Genomic DNA, 27648 nt, shown 5'->3' with positions numbered 1-27648 from the left:
TTGAATAGTGTGGAATATTACAAATACCATTTATTATGCTTTTGTTATGAATTCAATACATACTTATTAAAGGAAATTGAAGGAAGTGTAAGTAAGCAAAGGGAAACAATAAAATGACTGTAATCCGTGACCCAGAAATAGTCACCCAGTTGCAGTGTTTCCTCAAGGAGGGCTTTTGGAGGGTACGATGCCTGGGGAGCATTACTAGTATTTAACAAGTAAGGCCCAGGGCTGGGAAACATCCCACAGTGAATGAGAGAGTTCCCCAAAGCAAAGAATTACCCAGCTGGAAATGCAAAGAGCGCTTCACTGAGAAAAACTGAGCGCCGGGTGCATTCACCTCAGATCTTTGTACACACGTATAACACACACGGTTGTTTTTGATAAAAACAGGTTATACTATACAAACTGTTCATATTGTTTTATTATATGTTCTTTCCACTTAATGCAGCAAGAGCTTCCTTCCTCTCCATCAATTATTCTTTTACACCAACATCTTGATGACGGCTCAGAGTAACCACCGTATAGATCAACCATAATGTATTTAACTAAGTCCCTATTGTCAAACTTCTAGTATTTTTTTTTGTTTTTGGCGGGGGTGGTATGCGGGACTCTCACTGCTGTGGCCTCTCCCGTTGCGGAGCACAGGCTCCGGACGCGCAGGCTCAGCCGCCATGGCTCACGGGCCCAGCCGCTCCGCGGCATGTGAGATCTTCCCGGACTGGGGCACGAACCCGTGTCCCCTGCATCGGCAGGCGGACTCCCAACCACTGCGCCACCAGGGAAGCCCTCTAGTATTTTTTTAAATTTTAATATTATAATCAATGATGAGGTGAGCATCCTTATATTTAAGTTAATCATCATTTAAATTCTTTGAAATGAAATTGTTGATTTAAAGAATATGCATGATTTCAATGCTTTTAATAGAGATTTCCAACATGTCCTCAAGAACGATTTGTATCAATTTTTCACCAACCGTATTGTTGGAAGGACATTTCCAACATAAAGTTGCTGAAAATGTAACACCAACTGAACCCCAGCTAACAGCTGGTCCCCTCCCTATCCCACATCCAAGTAGAAGGTGCAGGGACTCATAGCTGAGACAGTGAAACTAAATCATTAAAGTTCAAATACCAGACCCTTTCTTCTTATTCCATCAGTAAAGTATAAAAAGAAAAAAGAGATTTTCAGGGGAACAGATTTGAAGTGGAGCATTACAGTTTGTCTTTTCCCGTGAACCCTCCTCTGTGGAGGCACTCCTCGCAAGGTTGGGGATGTCTGTGAGCAAGGAGACTGGTGTCTTGTTCCCTGGCGGGATGCTGCCTGAGGAACAGGGCCTGCTGAGCTTTCCCAGTGCCGGCAGAGTGTGAGGCAACAACTACAGAGACCTGGTGGCTGACATACAACATTGGCAAGTTCAGACTCAATCTCCATCACCCCTGCATACCCTGACTTCTAAGAGTTAAGGCTGGTGTGGGAAGGATTCCTAGGTTTCCCATGGGTCCAAATCAGGCCTTGGAAAGAAGTGTTGGCAGGCTCTGGCCAGCCAAAACGTGGAGACAATGACATGGTTGTCCCAGACGCCCGAGGTGAGCAGGGGACCAGCCAGGCACATTGAGGCCACATCAGACAGTCACCCAGGACATCAGTGGCTGTGTGGAATGAAAACCAAAACCCATCAAGAGCAAGGATATTCCTGCCCCCATCCCTTGTCCTTTCGCCCTTTGCAGACCTACCATTCCATTTTAAGTGAACTTGGGGAGAGGGAGCTTTGAGCTCATGTTAAGCTCTGGCAACAAATAAATCTTGAATTTGATTGAATATTTATACAATGAGTCTGTTTTATACTAAAAAGAACTAAAATAAGGTTAAATACAAGTCCTTAAACATTAAACTAGGCCTTAGCGCTTATCATGAAGGTGCCAAAGTCAGATGAGCATGGGGGCGTTGCTCCTCTGGAACGGCTCCCATTCTAGAAAATTAGCTTGAGGAGAACCTCTCTGGCCTCTTCCCTTTGAAGGACTTCCTGGCCTTTGAGGAAAAGGGAAAAGGGCCAAGAAGATGCCTCAGCCAATCTTCACAGTTGCAAACTACTTAGACCTGCCCCCATCTAGGAGCTTTGTCAGGATTTGGTACAAAAGCTTCGTATGAATAGAGTCCTCTCTTTGGCCTTGTCCCAAGGGATCTTATAGAAAATGGGTATAAAAGAAGAGGATTTGGATATGGGGTGCTGAGTCCTGGTCATCTCTTTAAATACCTCTAACCCAGAAACAAGAAACAAGGCGTCTTAAGAAGAGGAGGAAAAGAGTGAGTGGGGACAGCGTCAGTTAGCCTGGGGCGTCTCAAACCTGTGTTCCACAGAATACCGAGAACTACTCTCCAAGGGTTTTGCGTCCAAAAAGCAACAGGAAAGACAGCAACTATATCCCTAACACAACATATTAGGGCTCTAGATTTTCTTTAGTTTAAAAGAGATTTTTAACTTTGTTTCCTCCAGTGTTTCCCAAAATTGTTTCTTTCTAATTCTAACATGTATGTACTAATCAGTGGAACCATACTGGGGAAATCGAACACAAAATCATAGTAGTATGACTTTATGTTATTTAATAGACTGTTCAGTGAATGTTTTTTCCCTTTTTTGTGTTTACAATTTCCTTGTTAAATATCATCGAAATATAAACAACTATAGAAGAGACCTTCTATAATCATATATCTAACACAACTTAGAGAAAACGTAGGTTCCTCTTAGCAAAATGTTATAACTACAATGCATTGCGGTTGGTTGTTTATCTTTTGTCTGCCATACCTCATTTCATTCACACTCCAACTCTGTGCAGTGACTGGCCAGTTACAGATGAGTAGGTTCGGTTTAGAAAGGTTAAATGAGTTGCCAGAAGTCTGGCAATGCGAAATTGAACAAACTGGCCTAAAATTCAAGCCATTAAACAAAGACTCAAAACATTTTGGACTCATTTAATCCAACACTGTTATTTCACAGAGGAGAAAATCCATGCTCAGAGGGGTAAAATGGCGTCATCCAAAGAGACAAGACCAACTCCATGTTCCCTGACGTAAAGCACATGCCCTCTGCGCTAAGCCATGCTTCTCCTATAGCTGACCAAATCCAATGGTGTGGGTAAACCAGGAACCCAGGACAAAGATAGAGGCCAGCTGGCTATCATGGTAGATGAAACAACAGATGGAGAGCAGCTTTAGTCAGAACACTCGTGATCTGCGTCAAACACAAATGTTCCCTTCCCTTTGCAGGAAAAATACCATGGAAGAAGGACTGCTACTATAAGCAGTTATTAGTATTTAGTGGAGATTATTATTTTTAAAGGTGCCTATTTTACGTATGTTGCAATGTTAGAAATTAAAGGTGAAGCATTTTTAATGACATCATATGCTTTGCGTGATAATTATATTAAGCCACAAATTCACGGACATAAGTAGGAAGGATGTGCCTCGTCCATTTCTGCTACAGATAGTATATAATACACAATCCACTGAGTAAAAACTGGGGCCTTAAGGCAAAGCTGTATGTACCAGAAAACCCGTGTGGCAAGAAACAGTACAGTGTATGATGAAAGGGCAATTTTCTGCTTTTTTGAGGATCCCCAACAATCAAATAGGATAAAATGTGTATATGTGCTAATTGGAGATGATTTGCTAATATGGCTTCTCAGACTTACATCATCCCCATGTAAGCATAGACAGTTAAATTCTATGTGATTTTCTTAAATTATAAATTCACATTATTCTTCACAATCCCCAAAGCTGCAACTGAATTCATTCTTATGATTGGAGCTCCAAATACATTCATCATACTATGTAGTTGTGAAGAACACACAAGAAAAATAAGATAGCTTCCACCTCTAATCAGGAAGATAAAATATATATTCTTTCTATTTTTTTTTTGTTCATTCGATTGTTTATTTACTCAACAAACATAATTTCTGTCTCAGTGTTCTTTTTATTAATGCACACTATAGCTTTAGTAAGAATTAAATAATACTTTTCTTAATACATCTGTTTAGTGACACCAGAATTACCTGGTAAAGGGGAATATTTAAATTGTAAGATATACAAATGTTTGGTAAAGTTTTAATGAAGTTTTTTAATAAAAGACTTACCTCATATTTGAGTTGACAAACTACTCATTTCCCCTCACAGAAGAACAATTAGATACGATGAATCGCCCAAGTCTAGTTCCCATAATTACGTATTTGCATGCAAATCGGCATCTCATCTATCTTATTTCTGTTCCTCTAAAATTCAAGTAAACATATTTTGTTCTAGATTTGTGTATATTTTGAATATTTTGAGAACCTAGGACCTCTTTTTCTATTGTCTCTTGATAAAGCAAACACCACCATCAAACATCTCCCTGAAAATTAGAAAACTAAAAGCCTTTCTTTCAAGGGACAAAAAAATCAAATTATTCTTACTTTTTAGGAACACACAAGTTGATCATCATTGAAGTGTGGAATAAGATTACTGTATATCATAATAAATAAACACACCTTATTCCTTTTATTCCTGCCAGTTAAAATTATTGTTACTAATGTTGTTTTTCATTGAATTACAAGGTGGAAATGTGGCTCAGATGGTAATAGAGCTTTTAAAAAAACACCTAAATTTGAAATCATCTGACACATAATAGTATCTGATTAATGAAACACTATCAAAAATATCATGTCATCTTTGCATGTGAAGGGACGGTAGCAATACACGTTAGCCACAAGCCCAATGACAATGAGTTCATAAAAGTATGGGTATTGCTCTCACACTGCATTCAGCAAAATTGCAATCCATGTTAAGCATTTATGAAGGAATAAACCAATCGCACAAATACGATTTAAAGCTATTTGTTGGTGTGCCCTGGAGCAGTTCTATCATACCCTTCTTATAATATATTTCTCTAACAAACAAAACTATCACCACAATTGGTTTTCTGAAGACTGAAATTGGATCTGTACTCACGTATGTACTGCAGGGTTGTAATGCTTACACATTATTGTTTTATGACAATTTTAAAATTTATTGTTTATTGTTGCTTTACACAATGCTTACACTGGTCCTAGGATTCAGGTGGAAGTGTTTTATATTTTAGCTGTGTCTAAACAGCTAAAATATTGTAGTTCTTATCTCTGTGTGCGGTAATTTCACAGTCTACTGACAAAAACAAAATTTAAAGATAATATTTACTGAGAGGAAAAGTCTCTCTCTCATGACTAACAGAAAGCACTTTTTTCCCTATAATGGATATATACTTGTTACAAATATATGCTCTCAAAGACCAGAGATGCTCGTTCTTCCCAGGGGTAAATACATCGGTCGCCTGCCTGGATTGCACATTTCCTGAAGGCAGGAGCCATCCACGTGTTATTCGCCTTTGTATTCCCCATGGTGCCCAGCTGGGCATCAGCACATACAAAGTACCCATTAAATGACTGAATGCTATTGAATTTTAATGAAAATTTAACCGTAGGCCTATGTCCCTTACAATCTTATATATAATTATAGGGTGCTTTCCTACTTACAACCTTACAAGATTAAGGGTCATTAAGAATCGTGATTCATCCATCCTGAACCCAGTGAAATACTATTAAATACACAGAAATCCCATCATAATGGACGAGTTTCTTAGTGGAGACAGTTTACGTAACACTAGTAGACTTTCACACGAGTACAGAATATTGACTTTTACATACCACGTTGCAAACTATTACTGATCATATTTATTTTGAAACAAATCAAGTAGATCAATTAGTTTTTTCTTTATTTACCACATTATGCTTTCATCTAAGATTACAGTGATATTAGCCGTATACACTGCTTCCGCCACAAACACAAATCAGGCAGAGCATTGTGCCTCAGAAGTTTTAGTTTAGGTTTAAATACAACTAACAGTCATGTTGGTTATGTTCTAAGGTCAAGCACAAGGTAAGACTCAAACTTCTAATTATTTGAGAAAATACATTGTATCAATCATTAATAAATATCAAAGGAAAAAGTTTACTGTAAATTAAAATACTTCACTAACGTTGACATCTCGTATTACCTTCTTATAAACAATATTAAGATCACGTCTGTGATATGCGTATGCTTCTTCAAAGAAATCTGAAAGGTCACCTGTGACCTTTGGCTTATTTGTGAAATCAGCATCAAAGGAGCTAGCTGATGCCAACATTCATCATCTGATTAATCATTTAGTTAGAAGGTCCGTAACACTCAAGTGTTTAGAAATAAATTTGGATCAAGCTAAACACAACAGCTCTGGTTAAGTCAAAGGAAATAAGGACACTTAAATGTTACAGATCACAGTGTCAAGTCTGAACTTTTTCATTTCTGCTTTGTTTTAGTCACCTAGCACACATTTGGTGAGCTGTCCTCTTACAAATTAAGGCAGGGTTACAGATCATACGTGCTTCTATACATCTGACATCAGTATTTTCTGGGTAACTGTGCTGGGGATATTAAAAATTGTTTATAATATGATCTAATTTTTCCAAAATGGCACTGATTAGGAACTTTATTATGATTCTGAAGAAAAAAATAAACAGATGAAACCTGAATATTTCAAGTATCTGAGGCCATAAATATTTCAAGCTTATTTCTTCCATAAAACCTATTCATCTCCATGTAGATAGGGCAGCGCCTAAACGGGATGTGATAATGAAGTTGACTGCTGTACTATCTGTCAGGCAGTGGCTTTATAGCTTATTCAGAGCTTTCACTCTCTACATGTGCAGAAAATTACAAAAATATAAACCTCAGGGACACCAAGGATCCAACTGTTCTAGGGCGTCCCAGATAGCATTAAAGAGATGCTCATGTATTCAGTAAGGATTTATTTGAGCAGCAAACACATGCAGAGCACTACTGAGGGGTTGGAATGGAGCAAACACCGTAGTGAACCGCTCTATATTGTAAACACAGACGCACTACGTAATAACTCTTACTCAAGGGCCTTTCTTTTATAATATTCTTGGTACAAGAAGATCATTTGTTCTCAACGGAAGTGGGAAACAAGTTTTATTTATATAACATCACTGTTTGTTTGAACTTAAAACTTGAATACCTCTGCCAATGCATTTGTAGCTTGTTTCTATTGTGCTAATCAGGTGAATGACCTTCAGGAAGTGACTTGTATGGCTGGTAACCTCTTGTGTGTACATAGGTAAAAACAGAGATGTATTATTCTGATGTATTAAATAAAGAAGCTAGTAATACTTGATCACAAAAAATTCTTAAAATTCGGGACATCCTATTTGTCCTTTAATCTAGTATCGTATAACTAGGAATTATTACTAAGGGTGGCTTCATTCATACGATCAAACTCACAAAAACACTTAGGTGTCTGTGGTCATACCTCTCATCAGAAAGAGATGAGAACACCAGAACAAGCATTCCCGAAGAGATGAATTTAGCAAATAGAAAGAGAAAAATAAAAATGAGTACTAGACCTCTTGGTTTAAAAAAAACACAAGAAATCACAAAAGGCAGGAAAGAAAGAAAAGAGAAAGGAAAGGGAGGGAGGAAGGAAGGAAGGGAAAGAGAAAGGAAGAAAGGAAGGAAGGAAGGAAGGAAGGAAGGAAGGAAGGAAGGAAGGAAGGAAGGAAGAGAAAGAAAGAAAAAGAAAGCAAGGAAAGAAGGAAGGAAGGAAGGGAGGGAGGGAGGGAGGGAGGAAGGAAGGAAGATTTGTCCCCTCATCAATCTGGGAATGATGGGCCAAATACCCTCAAAGGGCATACGGGCTGAACACCAATGCAGCCAGTCCTTGTGCAGTGTTCCTGATATTCAAAGGGAGAAACCAATGACCAAGAGAACGGCACAGCCACGAATCCACTTCAACAAGCTAACACCTAGTAGCCCTGCTTATCACATTCCTCTTCCACCAAGCTGTGTGAAATGCATCACTGAATCTCGTTGATATTACTTCCTGTGTAGCCCTTGAATTAATCCCTTTCTTTCTTTTTCCCTCACCAACACCTTGGTATTCACAATCATCTCCTCCTTCTATCATAGCCCACTAACTGGTCCCTGGTTTCCTCTCTTTCCTCTTTTTAATCTGTTTCCCACCCTACAGGCAGAGACATCATTTCCACAGGCAAATTTATAACCTGACGTCCAGATTAAGTGTTTAAAATGCTTTAATAGGTTCCCTTATTTTTAGAACAAAGAACAATGTCTTTATCATGGCCAACTGTGGCGTGGCCCGGCTACATCCTTAGTCTCTCTGGTCTCAGCTGTCCTCTTTGATCTGCCATGCTCCCCTCCTACCACGTTAGATTTCCTCTTGCTGATGCTTTTGCCTGGAACGCTTTTCCTCTAACTCTCACTTCTGAAAATTGCTAGTCATGTTTCGGATCTCAGTTCAAACATCACTTCCCCAGGGAAGCCTTTGTATTGCCTCCCCCTCCCCCTTACCCTGCAGTAGCTGGGTCAGGTCTCTAGTTAGATATTCTTGGCATTAGGTACTCCATTGCATTTATCACAGTTTATAACTACACACTTATTGTGTGGTGATTAGATGATTACTACGGATATCTGTCACTAGACTATAAGCACAATGAAGAGAAAAAATGTATGGTTTTCTTATCATTTTAACCTCAATATCTAGCAAAGTTTCTGGCACACACAGTAAGCAAGGATTATTTCTTCAATGAATAATGAGTGTCAAAATGGGGGTCATTAACAAGCGGTTAAAGCAACAATAAAGTGCTTACTGCCATTCACCAGCATCACTTTGAAAAGAGTTTGAAGGATTAAATTATTTCGAATTGCATAACGAACAAATTCCACAATTTTGTTTAAATTCGGGAATTTTGGGCATCCCGTAGATGTGGCCAAAATGAAAGTTTAGTAGCATCTTCCCTGAATTACTACAGAAACTCAGAACTTTACTGCTAAATTGGGATTTAACAATTTTCTAGTATATCCCTCATTATACAAGAAAGAGTCTTAGGAGATCTTCAAAAGGTCATTTAGCCTGTTCGTGACAGAGCAGGGATGAAAATCAGCCATTTAAACTCCCAGTTCAATTTTTTTTGGCTACAACTATGCTGTAATTTCTAGGTTTATGGCTTCATTTTCATATTAGAAATTTGTAAGACCCTACCAGTACCCATAAGAGAAATATCTCCAAATGGTTAATTTTGTCACATCATTTAGGTTTCTGCTTTAAAAAACATTAAAACAAAGAGCAATATTTTTAGAAAGGTAAAAAGCAAGCCCAATTTTGTAAGAAATGGAACATTTTCATGCCTTATTTGCAATTCACGTTGTACGCCTCGCCTTAAGTGAGGTGAGATGCAGGGTGAGGGTGGGATGCAGAAGGTACATGCTTCCCTGGTTTCTTAATATTCTGAAGTAAAGAATTTTCCCAGTTAAACCTGGTTGTCCAAATTTCATTTATGAAAAGCCAAAAGCAAGGTAAATTTTGAGGAAGGGGCTGGAGAAATGACCTTAGTAGATGGAAGAGCTCTGCTGGTACCCAGGCTGTTACAATTGGCTATGTGACCTTGGACTGCTTACTTCCCCTCTGTAAATTTCCTCGTTTGTACAATCAGGAAACTGATCTAAATCATGGGCTCTGTCTGTTGATGGGCTTCCATGATCCCACTAAGCCCTTTGGTGTGTGTATGTGAGTGTACATTTTTCTGGGAAGAGGGTCCATAGTTTCTATGATGTTGGCAAGGATCTGGGACACAAAACACATTAACTGCGTTTGTGCTAAAATCTGAGGGTCCCTCTGAACTTTGGAAATGGAATAAAGCTGTACGTAGAATTATAATTTCAGATGGAAATAGGAATTAGTATAATTATTAGCATGAGTAATAAGATAGCTTGAAAAGCATAGTCTGTACAAAGGAATACTACTATCATCAACCATACATTCAAGTATTAGCTGAAGAACTTCACTGGAAGCCCAGTCCAGATTTTCCAGAAGTACCATCAATTGTTCCAGAAAATGTAACTACATGGGATAAAATCTCAATATGTCACAGGTTTTCAGTCCTTCCTGTTTATTGATGTTTTAATGACCCATCAAGATAGGTCTGCTACATAGGATTACATGGAGCGGAAACAATCCAGAGTAGTCTGTCAGCAAATAAAGATACTGTCTTATAGTTTGCAGGATATCTATTCCAAAGCATTTTGATGATAACTTTTGGACGGCTGAAGAGCCACGGTTGCTATACTACACACATATTTACTAAAGACACAGAAATAAAAGTCACTTTCTTATCACTGATTTCCTTCCTTCTCTCCCTTCTTAATGTAATAAACATTCCTTAATTGTCTCCTGTGTGTCAGGGCACTCTTCTAGACACTTGTGAAGTATCAGTGAACAAACTATTATCTTCTGCTGTCGTGGTGCTTACATTTCAGAATGGGAGAAATGAAATAAACGATATGCATAAAAATAAGTTAGCTAGTATTTTTAAAGGTGATAAATGCTTTGGCCAAAAAAAAATAAAAGAAAGAAAGAGTAGGGAAATTAGGAATACCAGAGATGAGGAGAATGGTTCCAATTTTAAATAGGTCAGAGAGGGCCTCACTGAGAAGGTGTTGATTAGTAAAGACCTGAGGAGATGAGGGAGTGAGGCAAATGTATAATCTCGGGGAAGAGCTTTCCAGACAGTGGGAAGAGTCAAGGCAAGGGTATGCTTGATGTGTTCAAGGAATAGCAAGGAGGCACTATGGCAGGGAAAAAGCAAAACTCATTCTGCTGCTAATCATGTTACTGACAACGGTTTAATCTCCAAAATATACAAACAGCTCATACAACTCAACAACAAAAAACAAACAACCCAATCAAAAAATGGGCAGAAGACCTTAATAGTCATTTCTCTAAAGAAGATCTATGGCCAGTAGGCACATGAAAAGATGCTCTACATCACTAATTATTAGAGAAATGCCAATCAAAACTATAATGAGGTATCACCTCACACCAGCCAGAATGGCCATCATTAAAAAGTCTACAAATAACAAATGCTGGAGAGGGTGTGGAGAAAAGGGAACCCTCCTGCACTGTTGGTGGGAATGTAAGTTGGTGCAGCCACTATGGAAAACAGTGTGGAGGTTCCTCAGAAAACTAAAAATAGAATGACCATGTGATCCAGCTATCCCACTCCTGGGCATATATCCAGACAAAATTATAATTCAAAAATATTACATGCACCCCTATGTTCATAACAGCATCCTTCACCATAGCCAAAACATGGAAACAACCTAAATGTCCATCGACAGATGAATGGATAAAGAAGACGTGGTACCTATATACAATGGAATACTACTCTGCCATAAAAAAAGAATGAAATAATGCCATTTGCAGCAACATGGATGTAACTAGAGATTATCATACTAAGTGAAGTAAGTCAGAAAGAGAAAGACAAATACCATATGATATCACTTATATGTGGAATCTAAAATATGGCACGAATGAACCCATCTACAAAACAGAAACAGACTCACAGACATAGAGAACTGACTTGTGGTTGCCAAGGGGAAGGGGGGCAGGGAGAGGGATGCACTAGGAGTCTGGGGTTGGTAAGTGAAAACTATTGCATTAAGAATGGATAAACAACAAGGTCCTACTCTATAGCACAGGGAACTATATCCAATCTGTTGGGATAAACCATAATGGAGAAGAGGATTAAAAAGGAATGTATTTACGGATATAACTGAGTCACTTTGCTGTACAGCAGAGATTGCCACAGCATTGTAAATCAACTGCACTTCAGTTAAAAAAAGAATCATTCTGCTGCTGTGGTCAGGAAATTGGTAAAATTTCATCTTTCAGTTGACACTTCATTTTCTATTGCTCACTCGTTTAAAATGAAAGTCATAAGAACTCTTGAATAATCTTCCTAGAGTCTCATATTTGTCAAGAAAGGCAAAGTCAGAATTCTGAGAACTGAAAAACCACCCCAAAACAATGATCTCTGGTTGGTAACGTCGTTTAAGTCTCTCAGTTTCCACAGACGTATATTTGGCAATGAACTGTTATGCAATAAGCAGATCTGCCCTTTAATAAGAGATGATGTCACTATAAAGAAATCAAGTAAAAGATCTTCATTTTTGAACATTTAGAGATTGGGCACAAAGCATTTGCTATATTCCAACAAAGAGAAATTCCAAGATTCATAGCTAACATAAAAGCACCCATTCTTTCTGAATGTCACTGTTCTTTTGGGCATTTGTTAAACTGTCCATTTCATTAACTTTTTTCCGGAAAATAAAACAATCATGATTATTGTACAATTTTCATGGCATTTATCTGGGTGAATACCTCCAAAAGGAATACACATATAAAGGTGGTACTTTTTTATGAGGGAAGGTCAGTCAGCCCTCCCACAAGTAAGCATCTTATTCCTGCCTAGTGCCTTGCCCTGAAAACTCACTGTGATCCACAAGCTTACGTATAAAACAAAAAAATGTACACAGCCATACCTTGCCCAGCTGATCCTTTTTGCCAAAGCCAGTGGCAGCTGCAATGCTCCCTGCTCCTTCCACTGTCTTCTGTGCTACCGCAGTCACCCCTGTCACCACTGCCTCTCCAACATTTGTCACTTGCTCTTTGGTCTTCTCAGCCACTGAAATAAATCAAGAATGACAGATTAAGGGATGATGGAGCGATCGCCACTTAAAATAATTTCATTTCCACTAGACATCAACTTCTAAAGGCCTATATTTGCACACGTAGATAACTAAAGAGTAAGAAGAAATAAAAGCTCCCAAGATTTCTAAGTGAGCGTGGCTTAGCCAAACATATCAATAGAATCTTTGCTAAGATAGTCTGTTGTAATCATGCAGCTATTAAGAGGTGTTTCAAGCTTAATGATCACAAATTTAGAACCCTAAGCAATTTCAGTTTGGTTTACTTTTTATTAAGGAAAGTTTACAGCAAGCAATGCTTACAGGGGCAGTTGTATCAAACTTAGCACAAAATTTATTTCAATTTCAATGCCAATTCTTTGATCTCACTCAGGATGTTTGTTTCATCACACCTTCTGAGACACAGAACACATATGTGCTCTCACATGTTACCATCAGAAATAAACAATAGAGTAAGGGAAGATTATGAAGGAACTTTGATCCTTTTATGAAACATCAGATAGTTGAAACAGAAGGGGTTTTAGTCATGAGACTGATTTTCAACCATTTTAATGGGAACAAAAGAGCTAGACATAAAGTATGAAAATGAAATGGTTTGTTGAGCACACTTACAATTTCTTTTCATTAAAAAAATATATTATGGTGATTCAGTAGATTTTTAAAAATAAGTTAAAATTTTAAGAGGGTATAAACAGTTCGGGATTAGACTTAGAAGAGATTTAATCTCACATCAAAACTTCTCTAAGACTATATCTGATATAACTGTTAATTTAATCTTTCTATATTACCTCCATACAAATATCAAATAAAGGAAGTTGAAATTAAAAAGTTTGTTTCAATTAAATGAAGAGTTTTATGTTAAAGAGGTAAAAGATGAGATTCTGCACTGTTAACAATTTCAAGGTCAATAGAGAAACAAAACAACCCTTCACCTAAACTTTATAACATTTATACTCATAAAGCCTTGGTCTTGCACTCTTACCTATATCTATGTAACGTTTGCCTTCTTTTCTGAGGAATCCGAAGAGTTGCACTATGTTAGCTGTTAAGTGTTATGTGCTAGTCACATGATTATTGTACAGATTTCATGTCACCAGTTGGGAGAGGCCAGTGATTAAACAGTAATCGTGTGGACAAAACAACTGGGTTTTGAAAACACTATGTAGGTCAAGGAAGCTGAAGAGGCTGTAAGGACAAAGACCCTCACTCCTCAGTCCAAGGCAATGTGGGGAAGCAGATGTGACCCTAGAGTCTAAAACCAGGAAGAGTTCACAACAGGTGATATGGTTGATGCCTGCTAACTAGTCATGGCTATTCTCAATGCAAAGTTCAGTTTAAATGCCGGTGAAAAGCTGTACTGGAAATCTCATGTTTTTAAACATTTACAGAATGTTGATGCTTTAAAAATAGTGAATGATGGGCGCTAAGTTTTCATTTTTTTCTTTTCTAAGAACATGAATAGAAAATTTTACTTGAAAATGAACATTTCTTGTTACAAAATCTCAAAGACAAATATAAATTTTGATCTTTTTACAGATTCATTTTTCTGCCAGCCACAAAAGTTTATTTTTATAATTCGAGATTTACATACATATACACTTGTTTAATGCACATAAACTGCACAGTAAAATGCACTTTGTACTTCATTATAATTTTATTAGATTTTATCTCTGTAAGAGTTAAGTAAATTAGTAACATTACAAAATGGCAGAGTTTACATGTAGCAAAGATACACACATTTTAAAAGATTTCTGTAGGACTTGATTTATCTAGTGTTTTATTCACTGACCTCGAACTCCTTTGTTAAAACCTCAAATGTCAACCTCCATGTTAAAAACCTCTCCTCCCAACAAATGTCCTTGTTCCTCCTCCTGTGGTCCCATAAAATTTTAGGTGTATCTTTACTACTGAACTGTTGTTTTGCACCATAATTGTTCCTTGCCCAGTATGTCTCTCCACCTCCAGCATGCACATATGTGCGTGCATGTACACACACACACACACACACACACGAACCCCAAAACCCATGTTTACATTTTGTCATTCTGGAGAAAACTCAAAAATTCTGACTTTGTCAACAGTTATCCTTGCAGCACATCTCCACAGCCTCCATTAGATGGTAGTATTAGTTGTATTCTTTAATTTTTACCACAGGCTCTGAACCTTGAAACGTGGTTATCTGCTTTCTCAACCACATGGATTCTCCTTCAACTATTAAAATGGAAAACTGTTACTCTACATAAGCTCCCTTCATACAGCATAGTCTACAACCGTCTGATATCCATTTCTTATAAAAATCATGCTTCATAACATCCCATTTACAGAAGGTCCCTAGAGGGCAGTTTATATATACCTTGGATTGGATTGGAACAGAGCAAACATAAGCTGAATACTCGTTTTTTTTATTTGATGATTAACTTAATTTTTTTAACATCTTTATTGGAGTATAATTGCTTTACAATGTTGTGTTAGTTTCTGCTGTATAACAAAGGGAATCAGCTATACATATACATATATCACCATACCTCCTCCCTTGTGCGTCTCCCTCCCACCCTCCCAATCCCACACCTCTAGGTGGTCACAAAGCACACAGCTGATCTCCCTGTGCTATGCAGCTGCTTCCCACTAGCTAGCTAGTTTACATTTGCTAGTGTATATATGTCAATGCTACTCTCTCACTTCGTCCTAGCTTACCCTTCTCGCTCCCCGTGTCCTCAAGTCCATTCTTGAGGTCAGCATCTTTATTTCTGTCCTGGCCCTAGGTTCTTCAGAACCATTTATTCTTTTTAGATTCCATATATATGTGTTAGCATACAGTATTTGTTTTTCTCTTTCTGACTTACTTCACCCTGTATGACAGACTCTAGGTCCATCCACCTCACTACAAATAACTCAATTTTGTTTATTTTATGGATGAGTAATATTCCATTGTATATATGTGCCACATCTTCTTTATCCATTCATCTGTCAGTGGACACTTAGGTTACTTCCATGTCCTGCCTATTGCAAATAGTGCTGTAATGAACACTGTGGTACATGTCTCTTTATGAATTACGGTTTTCTCAGGGTATATGCCCAGTAGTGGGATTGCTGGGTCGCATGGTAGTTCTATTTTTAGTTTTTTAAGGAACCTTCATACTGTTCTCCATAGTGGCTGTATCAGTTTACATTCCCACCAACAGAGCAAGAGGGTTCCCTCTTCTCCACACCCGCTCCAGCATTGTTTGTAGATTTTCTGATGATGCCCATTCTAAAAGGTGTGAGGTGATTCCTCTTTGCAGTTTTGATTTGCATTTCTCTAATGATTAGTGACGTTGACTATCCTTTCATGTGTTTGTTGGCAATCTGTATATCTTCTTTGGAGAAATGTCAATTTAGGTCTTCTGCCCATTTTTGGATTGGGTTGTTTTTTTTGATATTGAGCTGCATGAGCTGCTTGTATATTTTGGAGATTAATCCTTTGTCAGTTGCTTCATTTGCAAATATTTTCTCCCATTCTGAGGGTTGTCTTTTTGTCTTGTTTATGGTTTCCTTTCCAGTGCAAAAGCTTTTAAGTTTCATTAGGTCCCATTTTTATTTTTGTGTTATTTTCATTTCTCTAGGAGATGGGTCAAAAAGGATCTTGCTGTGATCTATGTCATAGAGTGTTCTGCCAATGTTTTCCCCTAAGAATTTTATAGTGTCTGGCCTTACATTTATGTCTTTAATCCACTTTGAGTTTATTTTTGTGTATGGTGTTAGGGAGTGTTCTAATTTCATTCTTTTACATGTACCTGTCCAGTTTTCCCAGCACCACTTATTGAAGAGGCTGTATTTTCTCCATTGCATATTCTTGCCTCCGTTATCAAGCATAAGGTGACCATATGTGCGTGGGTTATCTCTGGGTTTTCTATCTTGTTCCATTGATCTATATTTCTTTTTTTGTGCCAGTACCATACTGTTTTTATTACTATAGCTTTGTAGTATAGTCAGAAGTCCAGGAGCCTGATTCTTCCAGTTCCGTTTTTCCTACTCAAGACTGTTTTGGCTATTTGGGGTCTTTTGTGTTTCCATACAAATTGTGAAATTTTTTGTTCTAGTTCTGTGAAAAATGCCATTGGTAGTCTAAAAGGGATTGCATTGAATCTGTAGATTGCTTTGGGTAGTATAGTCATTTTAACAATGTTGATTCTTCCAATCCAAGAACATGGTATATGTCTCCATCTGTTTGAATCATTAATTTCTTTCATCAGTGTCTTAGAGTTTTCTATATACAGGTCTTTTGTCTCCTTAGGTAGGTTTAATCCTAGGTATTTTGTTCTTTTTGCTGCAATGGTAAATGGGAGTGTTTCCTTAATAACTCTTTCAGATTATTCATCGTTAGTATATAGGAATGCGAGAAATTTCTGTGCATTAATTTTGTTTCCTGCTACTTTACCAAATTCATGGATTAGCTCTAGTAGTTTTCTGGTGGCATCTTTAGGATTCTCTATGTATAGTATCATGTCATTTGCAAACAGTGACAGTTTTACTTCTTCTTTTCCAATTTGGATTCCTTTTATTTCTTTTTCATCTCTGATTGCTGTGGCTAAACCTTCCAAAACTATGTTGAATAATAGTGGTAGGAGTGGGCAACCTTGTCTTGTTCCTGATCTTAGTGGAAATGGTTTCAGTTTTTCACCATTGAGGACAATGTTGGCTGTGTGTTTGTCATATATGGCCTTTATTATGTTGAGGTAAGTTCCCTCTATGCCTACTTTCTGGAAAGTTTTTAATCATAAATGGGTGTTGACTTTTGTCAAAAGCTTTTTCTTTACCTATTGAGGTTATCATATGATTTTTATCCTTCAATTTGTTAATATGGTGTATCACATTGATTTGCGTATATTGAAGAATCCTTGCATTCCTGGGATAAACCTCACTTGATCATGGTATATGATCCTTCTAATGTGCTGTTGGATTCTGTTTGCTTGTATTTTGTTGAGGATTTTTGCATCTGTGTTCATCAGTGATATTGGATGTAGTTTTCTTTTTTTTTGATATCTTTGTCTGGTTTTGGTATCAGGGTGATGGTGGCCTCGTAGAATCAGTTTGGCAGTGTTCCTCCCTCTGCTATATTTTGGAAGAGTTTGAGATGGATAGATGTTAGCTCTTCTCTAAATGTTTGATAGAATTCGCCTGTGAAACCATCTGGTTGTGGGCTTTTGTTTGTTGGGAGATTTTTAATCACAGTCTCTGTTTCATTATTTGTGATTAATCTGTTTATATTTTCTATTTCTTCCTGGTTCAGTCTCAGAAGGTTGTGCTTTTCTAAGAATTTGTCCATTTCTTCCAAGTTGTCCATTTTATTAGCAGATAGTTGCTTGTAGTAATCTCTCATGATCCTTTGTGTTTCTGCAGTGTCAGTTGTTACTTCTCTTTTTTCATTTCTAATTCTACTGATTTGAGTTTTCTCCCGTTTTTTCTTGATGAGTCTAATGGTTTATTAATTTTGTTGATCTTCTTAAAGAACCAGCTTTTAGTTTTATTGATCTTTGCTACTGTTTCCTTCATATCTTTTTCATTTATTTCTGATCTGATCTTTGTGATTTCTTTCCTTCTGCTAACTTTGGGGGTTTTTTGGTTCTTTTTTCTCTAATTGCTTTAGGTGTAAGGTTAGGTTAATTGAGATGTTTCTTGTTTCTTGAGGTAGGACTGTATTGCTATAAACTTCCCTCTCAGAACTGCTTCTGCTGCATCCCATAGGTTTTGGGTCATTGTGTTTTCATTGTCATTTGTTTCTAGGTATTTTTTGATTTCCTCTTTAATTTCTTCAGTGGTCTCTTGGTTATTTATAGTGTATTGTTTAGCCTCCATGTGTTTGTATTTTTTACAGTTTTTTTTCCTGTAATGTATATCTAGTCTCATAGCATTGTGGTCAGAAAAGATACTTGATATGATTTCAATTTTCTTAAATTTACCAAGGCTTGATTTGTGACCCAAGATATGATATATCCTGGAGAATGTTCCATGAGTGCTTGAGAAGAAACTGTGTTCTGTTTTTGGATGGAATGTCCTATAAATATCAATTAAGTCCATCTTGTTTAATGTGTCATTTAAAGCTTGTGTTTCCTTATTTCTTTTCATTTTGATTTGTCCATTGGTGAGAGTGGGGTGTTCAAGTCCCCTACTATGATTGTGTTACTGTCGATTTCCCCTTTTATGGCTGTTAGCATTTGCCTTATGTATTGAGGTGCTCCTATGTTGGGTGCATAAATATTTACAACTGTTATATCTTCTTCTTGGATTGATCCCTTGATCATTATGTAGTGTCCTTCTTGGTCTCTTGTAATAGTCTTTACTTTAAAGACTATTTTGTCTGATATGAGAATTGCTCCTCCAGCTTTCTTTTTATTTTGCATGGAATATCTTTTTCCATCCCCTCACTTTCAGTCTGTGTGTCCCTAGGTCTAAAGTGGGTCTCTTGTAGACAGCATATGTACGGGTCTTGTTTTTGTATCCATTCAGCCAGTGTATGAGTTTTTGTCGGAGCATTTAATCCATTTACATGTAAGGTAGTTTTCAATATGTATGTTCCTATTACCATTTTCTTATCGTTTTGGGTTTGTTATTTTAGATCTTTTCCTTGTCTTGTGTTTCCTGCCTAGAGAAGTTCCTTTAGCATTTGTTGTAAAGCTGGTTTGGTGGTGCTGAATTCTCTTAGCTTTTCCTTGTCTGTAAAATTTTAATTTCTCCGTTGAATCTGAATGAGATCCTTGCTGGGTAATCTTGGTTGTAGGTTTTTCCCTTTCATCACTTAAATATGTTCTGCCACTCCCTTCTGGCTTGCAGAGTTTCTGCTGAAAGATCAGCTGTTAACCTTATGGGGAGTCCCTTGTATGTTTTTTGTTCCTTTTACCTTGCTGCTTTGAATATTTTTTCTTTGTGTTTAATTTTTGATAGTTTGATTAATATGTGTCTTGGCGTGTTTCTCCTTGGATTTATCCTATATGGGACTCTCTGCACTTCCTTGACTTGTTATTTGCTTTCCTATATTAGGGAAGTTTTCATCTATAATATCTTCAAATATTTTCTAAGTCCCTTTCTTTTTCTTTTCTTCTTCTGGGACCCCTGTAGTTCGAATGTTGTTGTGTTTAATGTTGTCCCAGAGGTCTCTGAGACTGTCTTCAATTCTTTTCATTCTTTTTTCCTTATTCTGCTCTGCAGTAGTTATTTCTACTATTTTATCCTCCAGGTCACTCATCTGTTCTTCTGCTACAGTTATTCTGCTATTGATTCTTTGTGGAGAATATTTTATTTCATTTATTGTGTTTTTCATCGTTTGGTCTTTAGTTCATCTAGGTCCTCGTTAAAACATTTCTTGTATTTTCCCCATTCTATTTCCAAGATTTTGGATCATCTTTACTATCATTACTCTGAATTCTTTTTCAGGTTGACTGCCTATTACCCCTGCATTTGTTTGCTCTGGTGGGTTTTCACTTTGCTCCTTCATCTGCTGCGTATTTCTCTGTCTTCTCATTTTGCTTAACTTACTGTGTTTGGAGTCTCCTTTTCACAGCCTGCAGGTTCATAGTTCCTATTGTTTTTGGTGTCTGCCCCCAGTGGGTAAGATTGGTTCAGTGGCTTATGTAGGCTTCCTGGTGGAGGGGACTGGTGCCTGTGTTCTGGTGGGTTAGGCTGGATCTTGTCTTTCTGGTGGGTAGGACTGCGTCTGATGGTGTGTTTTGGGGTGTCTGTGAACTTACTATGATTTTAGGCAGCCTCTCTGCTAATGGGTGGGGTTGTGTTCCTGTCTTGCTAGTTGTTTTGCATGGGGTGTCCAGCACTGGAGCTTGCTGGTCAGTGAATGGAGCTGGGTCTAAGCATTGAGATGGAGATCTCTGGGAGAGCTCTCACCAACTGATATTATGTGGGGCCAGGACATCTCTGGTAGACCAATGTCCTGAACTTGGCTCTCCCACCTCCGAGGCTCAGGCCTGACACACCAGGCCGGAGCACCAAGACCCTGTCAGCCACATGGCTCAGAAGAAAAGGGAGGAGAAAAAAGAAAGAAAAAACATAAAATAAAATAAAATGAAGTTATTAAAATAAAATATAAAAAGTATTATTAAAATTTTTTAAAAAATAAAAAAAGAGAGCAACCGTACCAATAAACAAATCCACCAATGATAACAAGCGCTAAAAACTAAACTAAGATAAACATAAAAATCAAAAACTAGTCTTTAGCATACCCCAAGTCTACATTTGCTCCCAAAGTCCACAGCCTCGATTTTGGGAATCCTAACCACAAGGCCACCAGGGAACTCCCCGTTTTAATTTTATACCCTAATTTTTTATCAAAAATATGTATAAAATAGTCATGTAAATACTTTTCTCCACTAGCTGCAAAAATGTAGCTCAAGATAGATCCACTATAAATTGATAGTAAGTAACACCTAGATAATATATACTATTTGCCTTCAGTATTCTATATATTTATATATATTCATTCACTGAATTCTTTTACAGATGAGGAAACTGAATCACATAGAGGTTATGAATCTTGCAGAAAAATCACATAGCTAGTAAGGGGTAAGCAGAAATTCGAACTAAAGTGGTCTTGCTCCAGTGTTTATGGTCTTAACCACAATACAGTATTAATATTCCCGTTTGGGGCTTCCCAGGTGGCGCAGTGGTTGAGAGTCCGCCTGCCGATGCAGGGAACACGGGTTCGTGCTCCGGTCCGGGAAGATCCCACGTGTCGCGGAACGGCTGGGCCCGTGAGCCATGGCCGCTAAGCCTGCATGGCCGGAGCCTGTGCTCCGCAATGGGAGAGGCCACAGCAGTGAGAGGCCCGCATACCACACACACACCAAAAAAAACCAATATTCCCGTTTGATTTTCCCAATTTCTATTTTATAATTTATCAATAGGAGCATGTTATTTTTCTGAAGGCTTGTTATGTTTACTGTTTCCTGATGATATGAATTATATTTCTGATTATATCTCTTGTTTTACCACACCTGTCAGAAAGCTTGGAGTACGTACAAAATGAAACTCAATCACAGCAAGTCTGTGGGCTTTTAAGGTTGTTAAATTGTGATTTTTCCCTTGATTTTTCTGTTTCTATCATTATCCTCCTCCTCTTCCTCATTATCACCACCATAATTTTCGCTATTCATTTACTGTAATCTTCTTACAGACTTGTTAAAAATCTTGGTGAAATTAAGCCAAAAGGAGACAATAAGTAATTTACTGATCATCCCAAGGGTGTTTCCTAAAATGTCATCTGAATCATCAAGGAAATGTTATAATTCATATATTGTAGTGTCAGAATATTTCATTATACACTACAGAAAATTTTAATTCATTCCTTGAAAATGGCAATCCTTATGTGATATTTATGCTATTGGTTTGCCAAGAACACTAAGTTTTGGTTGAATACTCAAATCTACACTACTATAAACAATTAAACTGGTTAATTCAGTCATCATTCTTGACAGTTACACACACTGTGCTTTATTTATCTACAACAAATACTTAAACTACTTAAAAATATTTAATAAAGAATCAAGATTTTTAAAAAGGATTAAAAAAAAAGAATCAAGATTAAACAAAGCTGATGTTCCCTAGAATGCTCCTCTATGGGCAGAGTGGTTATTTACACATTCTGAATGATCAGTGCTAGGGCTATACTGCTTACTAGATATTTTCAATATCATCCCTGGATATAAGCTCCACAAAGCTTACCTGTTGTCACACCATGAACCACTCCTTCCTTAGTTTTGGATCCTATAAAAACAAACAAATTGAAACCATAAGTCTCAAAGTCGCCTTTACTGCTAATGAGATACTATGAAATACATCTAATGGAAAAACAGTATCTCAATCTTCAGAAGCCCATGTGTTAAGATATCTGCAGGGGGGAAAAAAATCTAAAACAAAGAAATCCAGCAATCACTACAACAAACAGAAGAAAGCAAAGCTAACAGGATACTTTCCAATTATGATTTTAGCACAGAGTGATGACTTTTCAGCCCCCTGTGTCCCACTTCCCACATCAACTTACAGAGGGAGAAAAAGTGTTGAGATAACACTGGGGCTGGGTGGGTAGGTGATTTTGCATTCAGAATTGCAGAAGTTCTACCAAAGTACAATACAAAAGAGATTAGGTAACCCATGAAACATAAACAGATGGGGGAGCGAGAGAAAGAATTCACATTTGTTGAACACCTATTATGTAAAAGGTATTTTACATCTCATCTCATTTAAACTTTGTAATACCCATTTCATATCATGCCCATTTTATTCCATATGAAGCAATTACAAATTAAAGTTAAATGATTTGCCTAAAGTCACATACGTAATAACTGGCTACAACCACATTCAAATTAAGGGCTCTATGACCCTAAGCCCATATTTTCTACGAAGCCAGGCAAACCTTTAGAAGGAATGCAGTACTTTATCATTCAAGTATGATTAATGCCAGCTTCAAGAAGTGGCAAGATAGGAATTTTCCCCAATTCTTGACCATTACTAAGCTTTTACACAAGTAATTTATTAATATGTGTCATTAAAACTAAGTTTGTGAACAATTTTATTCATAAGTCCTTTAATGTTGGATTTTTTTAGTGTAATTGATACCAGCGTTTTCATAAAATGTTTTTGAATAACAACAAAATGAAGATTCATTTGAAAACTACCCTATAAGTCAAATAAAGTAGTTCTTACTGAGTATACTAGAAATAACTGTAAACACATTTTACAACAGGAAAAAAGTGTAAGAGAGCCTCAGTTCCTTACCAAATAAAAATCCTTACCAACAAAATTAATATATAAGATTAATTAAATAATCTCTAAGAAGCTGGTTCTTAAACTGGAGAGTGCAGCAGAATCAATTAAGTGGAAGCAAGGTTAAAAAATGTTGACTACTGAGTCAGAGTTTCAATATTCAGTAAATATCAGGTACAGATATGTGCATTTTTAATAATCCTCATGATCTAATGCAGGTAATACATGGATCAAATCTGAGAAACACTGGTCTGAGGCAGTTTCTAGTTCCAAATTTATTTAGAAGTACGTATCAATGATATAAATTATATGATGATCAATAAGGTGATTTAAATAAATATACATGATCATACTGAACTTTTTCATTGAATTTTTTAATAAAAATATATAAATAAGGCATTAAGTATAACTTGCATGCATTATATTTAAACTTACACTGTACAAAACAGTCCAGCTAAGTTTCTACATTTAATAAAGCAATTTAAGTATCTTTAAGAACTTCCAATTTGAATGTATTTAAGGACCTCTAATAAATATAGAGCATAAAATGAAATACAGCCTTGTAGTTAAGAAAGTGAGCTCTGGATTCTGATTTTCTGGATTTAAATCTTCACTTCACTACATAATAAACAAATACACATCACACAATCAACATGAAGATCAAAGCAAATAATACATGCACAGGTCTTAAAACAGTGTTTAGTACATAGTACTTAGTAAGTGATAATTGTTATTATTTTTCTTATATAATATTTGTAAAGAGATTTTCAGTTTAAAACACAGGACAAATCACCATATCATAAACTCATATAAATGAAATTGTGCAGTTGTTAAATATGTTAAAGGTTACAGGATAGTATTTTACATATATGCAATATGAAGTGTGTGTGTGTGTGTGTGTGTGTGTATTTTTCAGGCAATGATCACTTTGCATAGTATTGTGGAATCATAAAATGACTGCACACAAGCTGAGGTGAAGCTATAGAAAGTGATCTTAATAAGCAATGAGGAAAATTCTGATGAATCAGTGATAAAAATGACTGTTGTTCCATGACCTTTAAAATTTTCTGTCAAAACATTAAAAATTCTTCTAGTCATTTAAAAACGTACAGGGAAATTAAAAACTAAGTAAAGTAATACTTATTTTGTGTACTGTAATTTAAAACATTGACAAGTGTTTTATTTCTTTGTAAAAAACTAATGAGTGGTTTAAACAGTGCTTGTCTTCTCCCCATTGTATAACTTTCAATATTAAGCTGAGCATCTTTTCTAGGTCTTAGAAAGTTGTAATACTCCTTCATAAGTTTGGGTCAGTTTCCAAAATCTTAGCTTTTGTATTTTTAATGTCATGATATATCTCTGATGGTTTCTTTCATGTGAGGTGTTTATATAGCACCACTTCCTCTGGGACAGCTTCAGCCTACTCATCACAAACACGTTTTCCATTTATGTTGATACCTTCACCTTCGACAAGTTCCTCTGGCTGCATATCCAGTCTCCTGAATGGCAGCAGTATCCACATTCTCACAGTCAGCTATTCCTTCTATAAATACATTTATGTCTGATTCAAATTTTACTTTCAGCATTTTTCACTTTATTTCTTTGCTGACATTCCCTTCTGTGGTCAATTTTCTCTTTCAATTATGCATCTTTGTAAAATATCATCTGTGTTTATCATTGGGAGGCAAGGAGGTAACTTAACCATGGGCTTTGCTGTCTGTACAAACTGAATAACAGATCATAGAGCCACTGACTGTTACAGCGGACTGATCACAAATAAACTTTGAAAGAAGTCATGTGATTTGGCCATGGATCATAAATAATGAGTTTCTGTTACTTATGTAGTGACTGTGGGCTAAAGAGCTAGGAGCAAAGTTTATACTTTATGTAATAACTCACAGTTTATGTATTGCGGTGATAGAAATTTGAACTGTACAGTTAGGGACTGGTTTTATTTAACTGACTGTGGTAACTGAAGTTCATGTACACTGGAACTATGCAATTGTATTTAGGAGAACAGTTCTTATCACTACCCACCTGCCACTCCTTGAACCCCTTATTTCAAAAAATGACTAGTAAAAAAATTTTTAACAGTTGGCCTGTGGTCTTTCCTCTCTACCTCAGTTATAACTGATAATTTGGTCTTTGGCTAAATCACGGAATGTATCCTGAATTAAGATATGTGAAAGTCTTGATGAGGTTGCTTAAACCAATGAACTTTTTTTGCTGTCATAATTGTTCATTAGTATATGTTATTGATGATTAACCTTTAATTGATGAATAATCTGTAATTGAAAAGATATAGCTACCAAATAGGTGTCAAGTGGCTATGTGACTAGTAACATGGATGGATGGATGGATGGATGGATGGATGGATGGATGGATGGATGGATGGATGGATAGATGGATAGATGGATAGATAGATAGATAGATAGATAGATAGATAGATAGGTAGGTAGATAGGTAGGTAGATCTCATAATAGATATAGTTGAACGGACACTAGATCTGATGGCTTCCCTGAGCTGAGGTGGCCCACACCCATTCCCCTCTTGTCTGTCAGGACTTCACAAAGCTACAGAGTGGAGAAGGTCAGAAGTCATGCCTCATCTTTGCAAGGACTCAGTTATGCTATTTTGCATGTTATGTTGACGATCTGAATACGGTGGAGGTGAAGCATATTGTGACTTGGGAGTTTGATATCAATCCACAGTCTTGACAACTGCTACTTCCTGAGCAGAATGTCACTGGAAGGGTTTTGAAGATTTACCTTGCCTTTACTGTTACAATACTTGACATTCTATAAAAAGAACTACTTTTTTTTTTTGCTTTTGAATTTGACTCTTAATTTATAATTTCTAAGCTATTTGATTGAGAAATTTTTTGTCCATTAAATTGAAGTAGGTTGATTGAAAATTTATGTACAAAGATATCACAAAAGGAGAAAAAAAAATCACAAAAATAACACTGATTCTTTTTTTTTTTTTTTTTTTTTGCAGTACGTGGGCCTCTCACTGTTGTGGCCTCTCCCATTGCGGAGCACAGGCTCCGGACGCGCAGGCTCAGCGGCCATGGCTCACGGGCCCAGCCGCTCCGCGGCATGTGGGATCTTCCCGGACCGGGGCACGAACCCGTGTCCCCTGCATCAGCAGGTGGACTCTCAACCACTGCGCCACCAGGGAAGCCCCAACACTGATTCTTATGGTGATTCTTCAATTAGTTAAAAGATAGTTGTCAAAAGCATAATATTGTAAAGGAATGAGGTTACTTTTTTCATGAGGCTTAGGAAAAACGTGTGCCAAACTTCTTCAGCCATAAGTGAAATTAGAAAAATTTCCTTAGGCATTTCTAATCTTTCAAGCTACTTACTGATAATAGTTCTTGTAATGAAGGACGAAATGATAGAAAGAAAATATATTGACAAAGTAATTATTCTGTTAGAGAGTTTATCTGACAGTAATAACCATGGCTCCTATATATAAAAGTGTGCTTTAGAAAAATTCTCAATGAAATATTAACAAATCAAACCCAACAATGTATAAAAAGAATTATATACCACAGTCAAATGGGATGTATCATAGGTATGAAAGGCTGGTTCAGCATTTGAAAGTCAATTAAGTAATTCATCACATCAGCAGGCTCAAAAAGACAAATGACATGATCACATTAATAGATGCAGAAAGAGCATCTGACAAAATCCAACACTTATTTGTGATAAAAAAAAAAAACTCCAGTCAACTAGAAATAGTGGGGAACTTTCTCAACTTGATAAAGAATCTCTACCAAAAAAGCTACAGCTAACATCATACTTCATGGTGAGACACTAGCAGCTTTCCTACTAAGACCAAGAACAAAGCAAGAATATCCCCTTTCACCACTTCTTTCAACATCATACAGGAAGCCCTAGCTAATGCAATAAAACAAGGAAATATAAGGTATCAGACTGGGAAAGAAGAAATAAAACTGTCAAGAATCAACAAAAAAAACTCCTGGAGCTAACAAGTTACTACAGAGAGGTTGCAGGATACAAAGTTAAAAAGTCAATCACCTTCCTATCTACCAGTAATGAACAAGTAGAATTTGAAATTAAAAACACAATACCATCGAACATTAGCACCAAAAAAATACAACGCCTGCATATAAATTTAACAGAATATATACAAGATCTATATGAGAAAAACTACAAGGCCCTGATACCAAAATCAAAGAACTATATAAATGGAGAGCTAGCTATTCCATGTTCATAGATAAAAGATACAATATTATCAAGATGT

The 27648-nt window shown here is 36.9% G+C and overlaps 1 protein-coding gene across 5 annotated transcripts in view; it reads right to left on the bottom strand.

Moving 5' to 3' along the window:
* Nucleotides 1-27648, bottom strand: part of SNCA (synuclein alpha) — a 130236-nt gene that overhangs the window by 95535 nt on the left and 7053 nt on the right. For all 5 annotated transcript variants that reach the window (XM_060299794.1, XM_030865668.2, XM_030865669.2 and 2 more), the window contains exons 3-4: nt 22336-22377; nt 12463-12605 (exon numbers count right to left, since the gene is read on the bottom strand). In XM_060299794.1, coding sequence (XP_060155777.1) covers nt 12463-12605; nt 22336-22377 — 185 coding nt within the window. The remainder of the gene's footprint in view (nt 1-12462; nt 12606-22335; nt 22378-27648) is intronic.

Source organism: Globicephala melas, chromosome 5, assembly GCF_963455315.2.
Source record: "Globicephala melas chromosome 5, mGloMel1.2, whole genome shotgun sequence".
Lineage (NCBI taxonomy): Eukaryota > Metazoa > Chordata > Mammalia > Artiodactyla > Delphinidae > Globicephala > Globicephala melas.
This window is presented reverse-complemented; position numbering and strand designations above follow the sequence as displayed.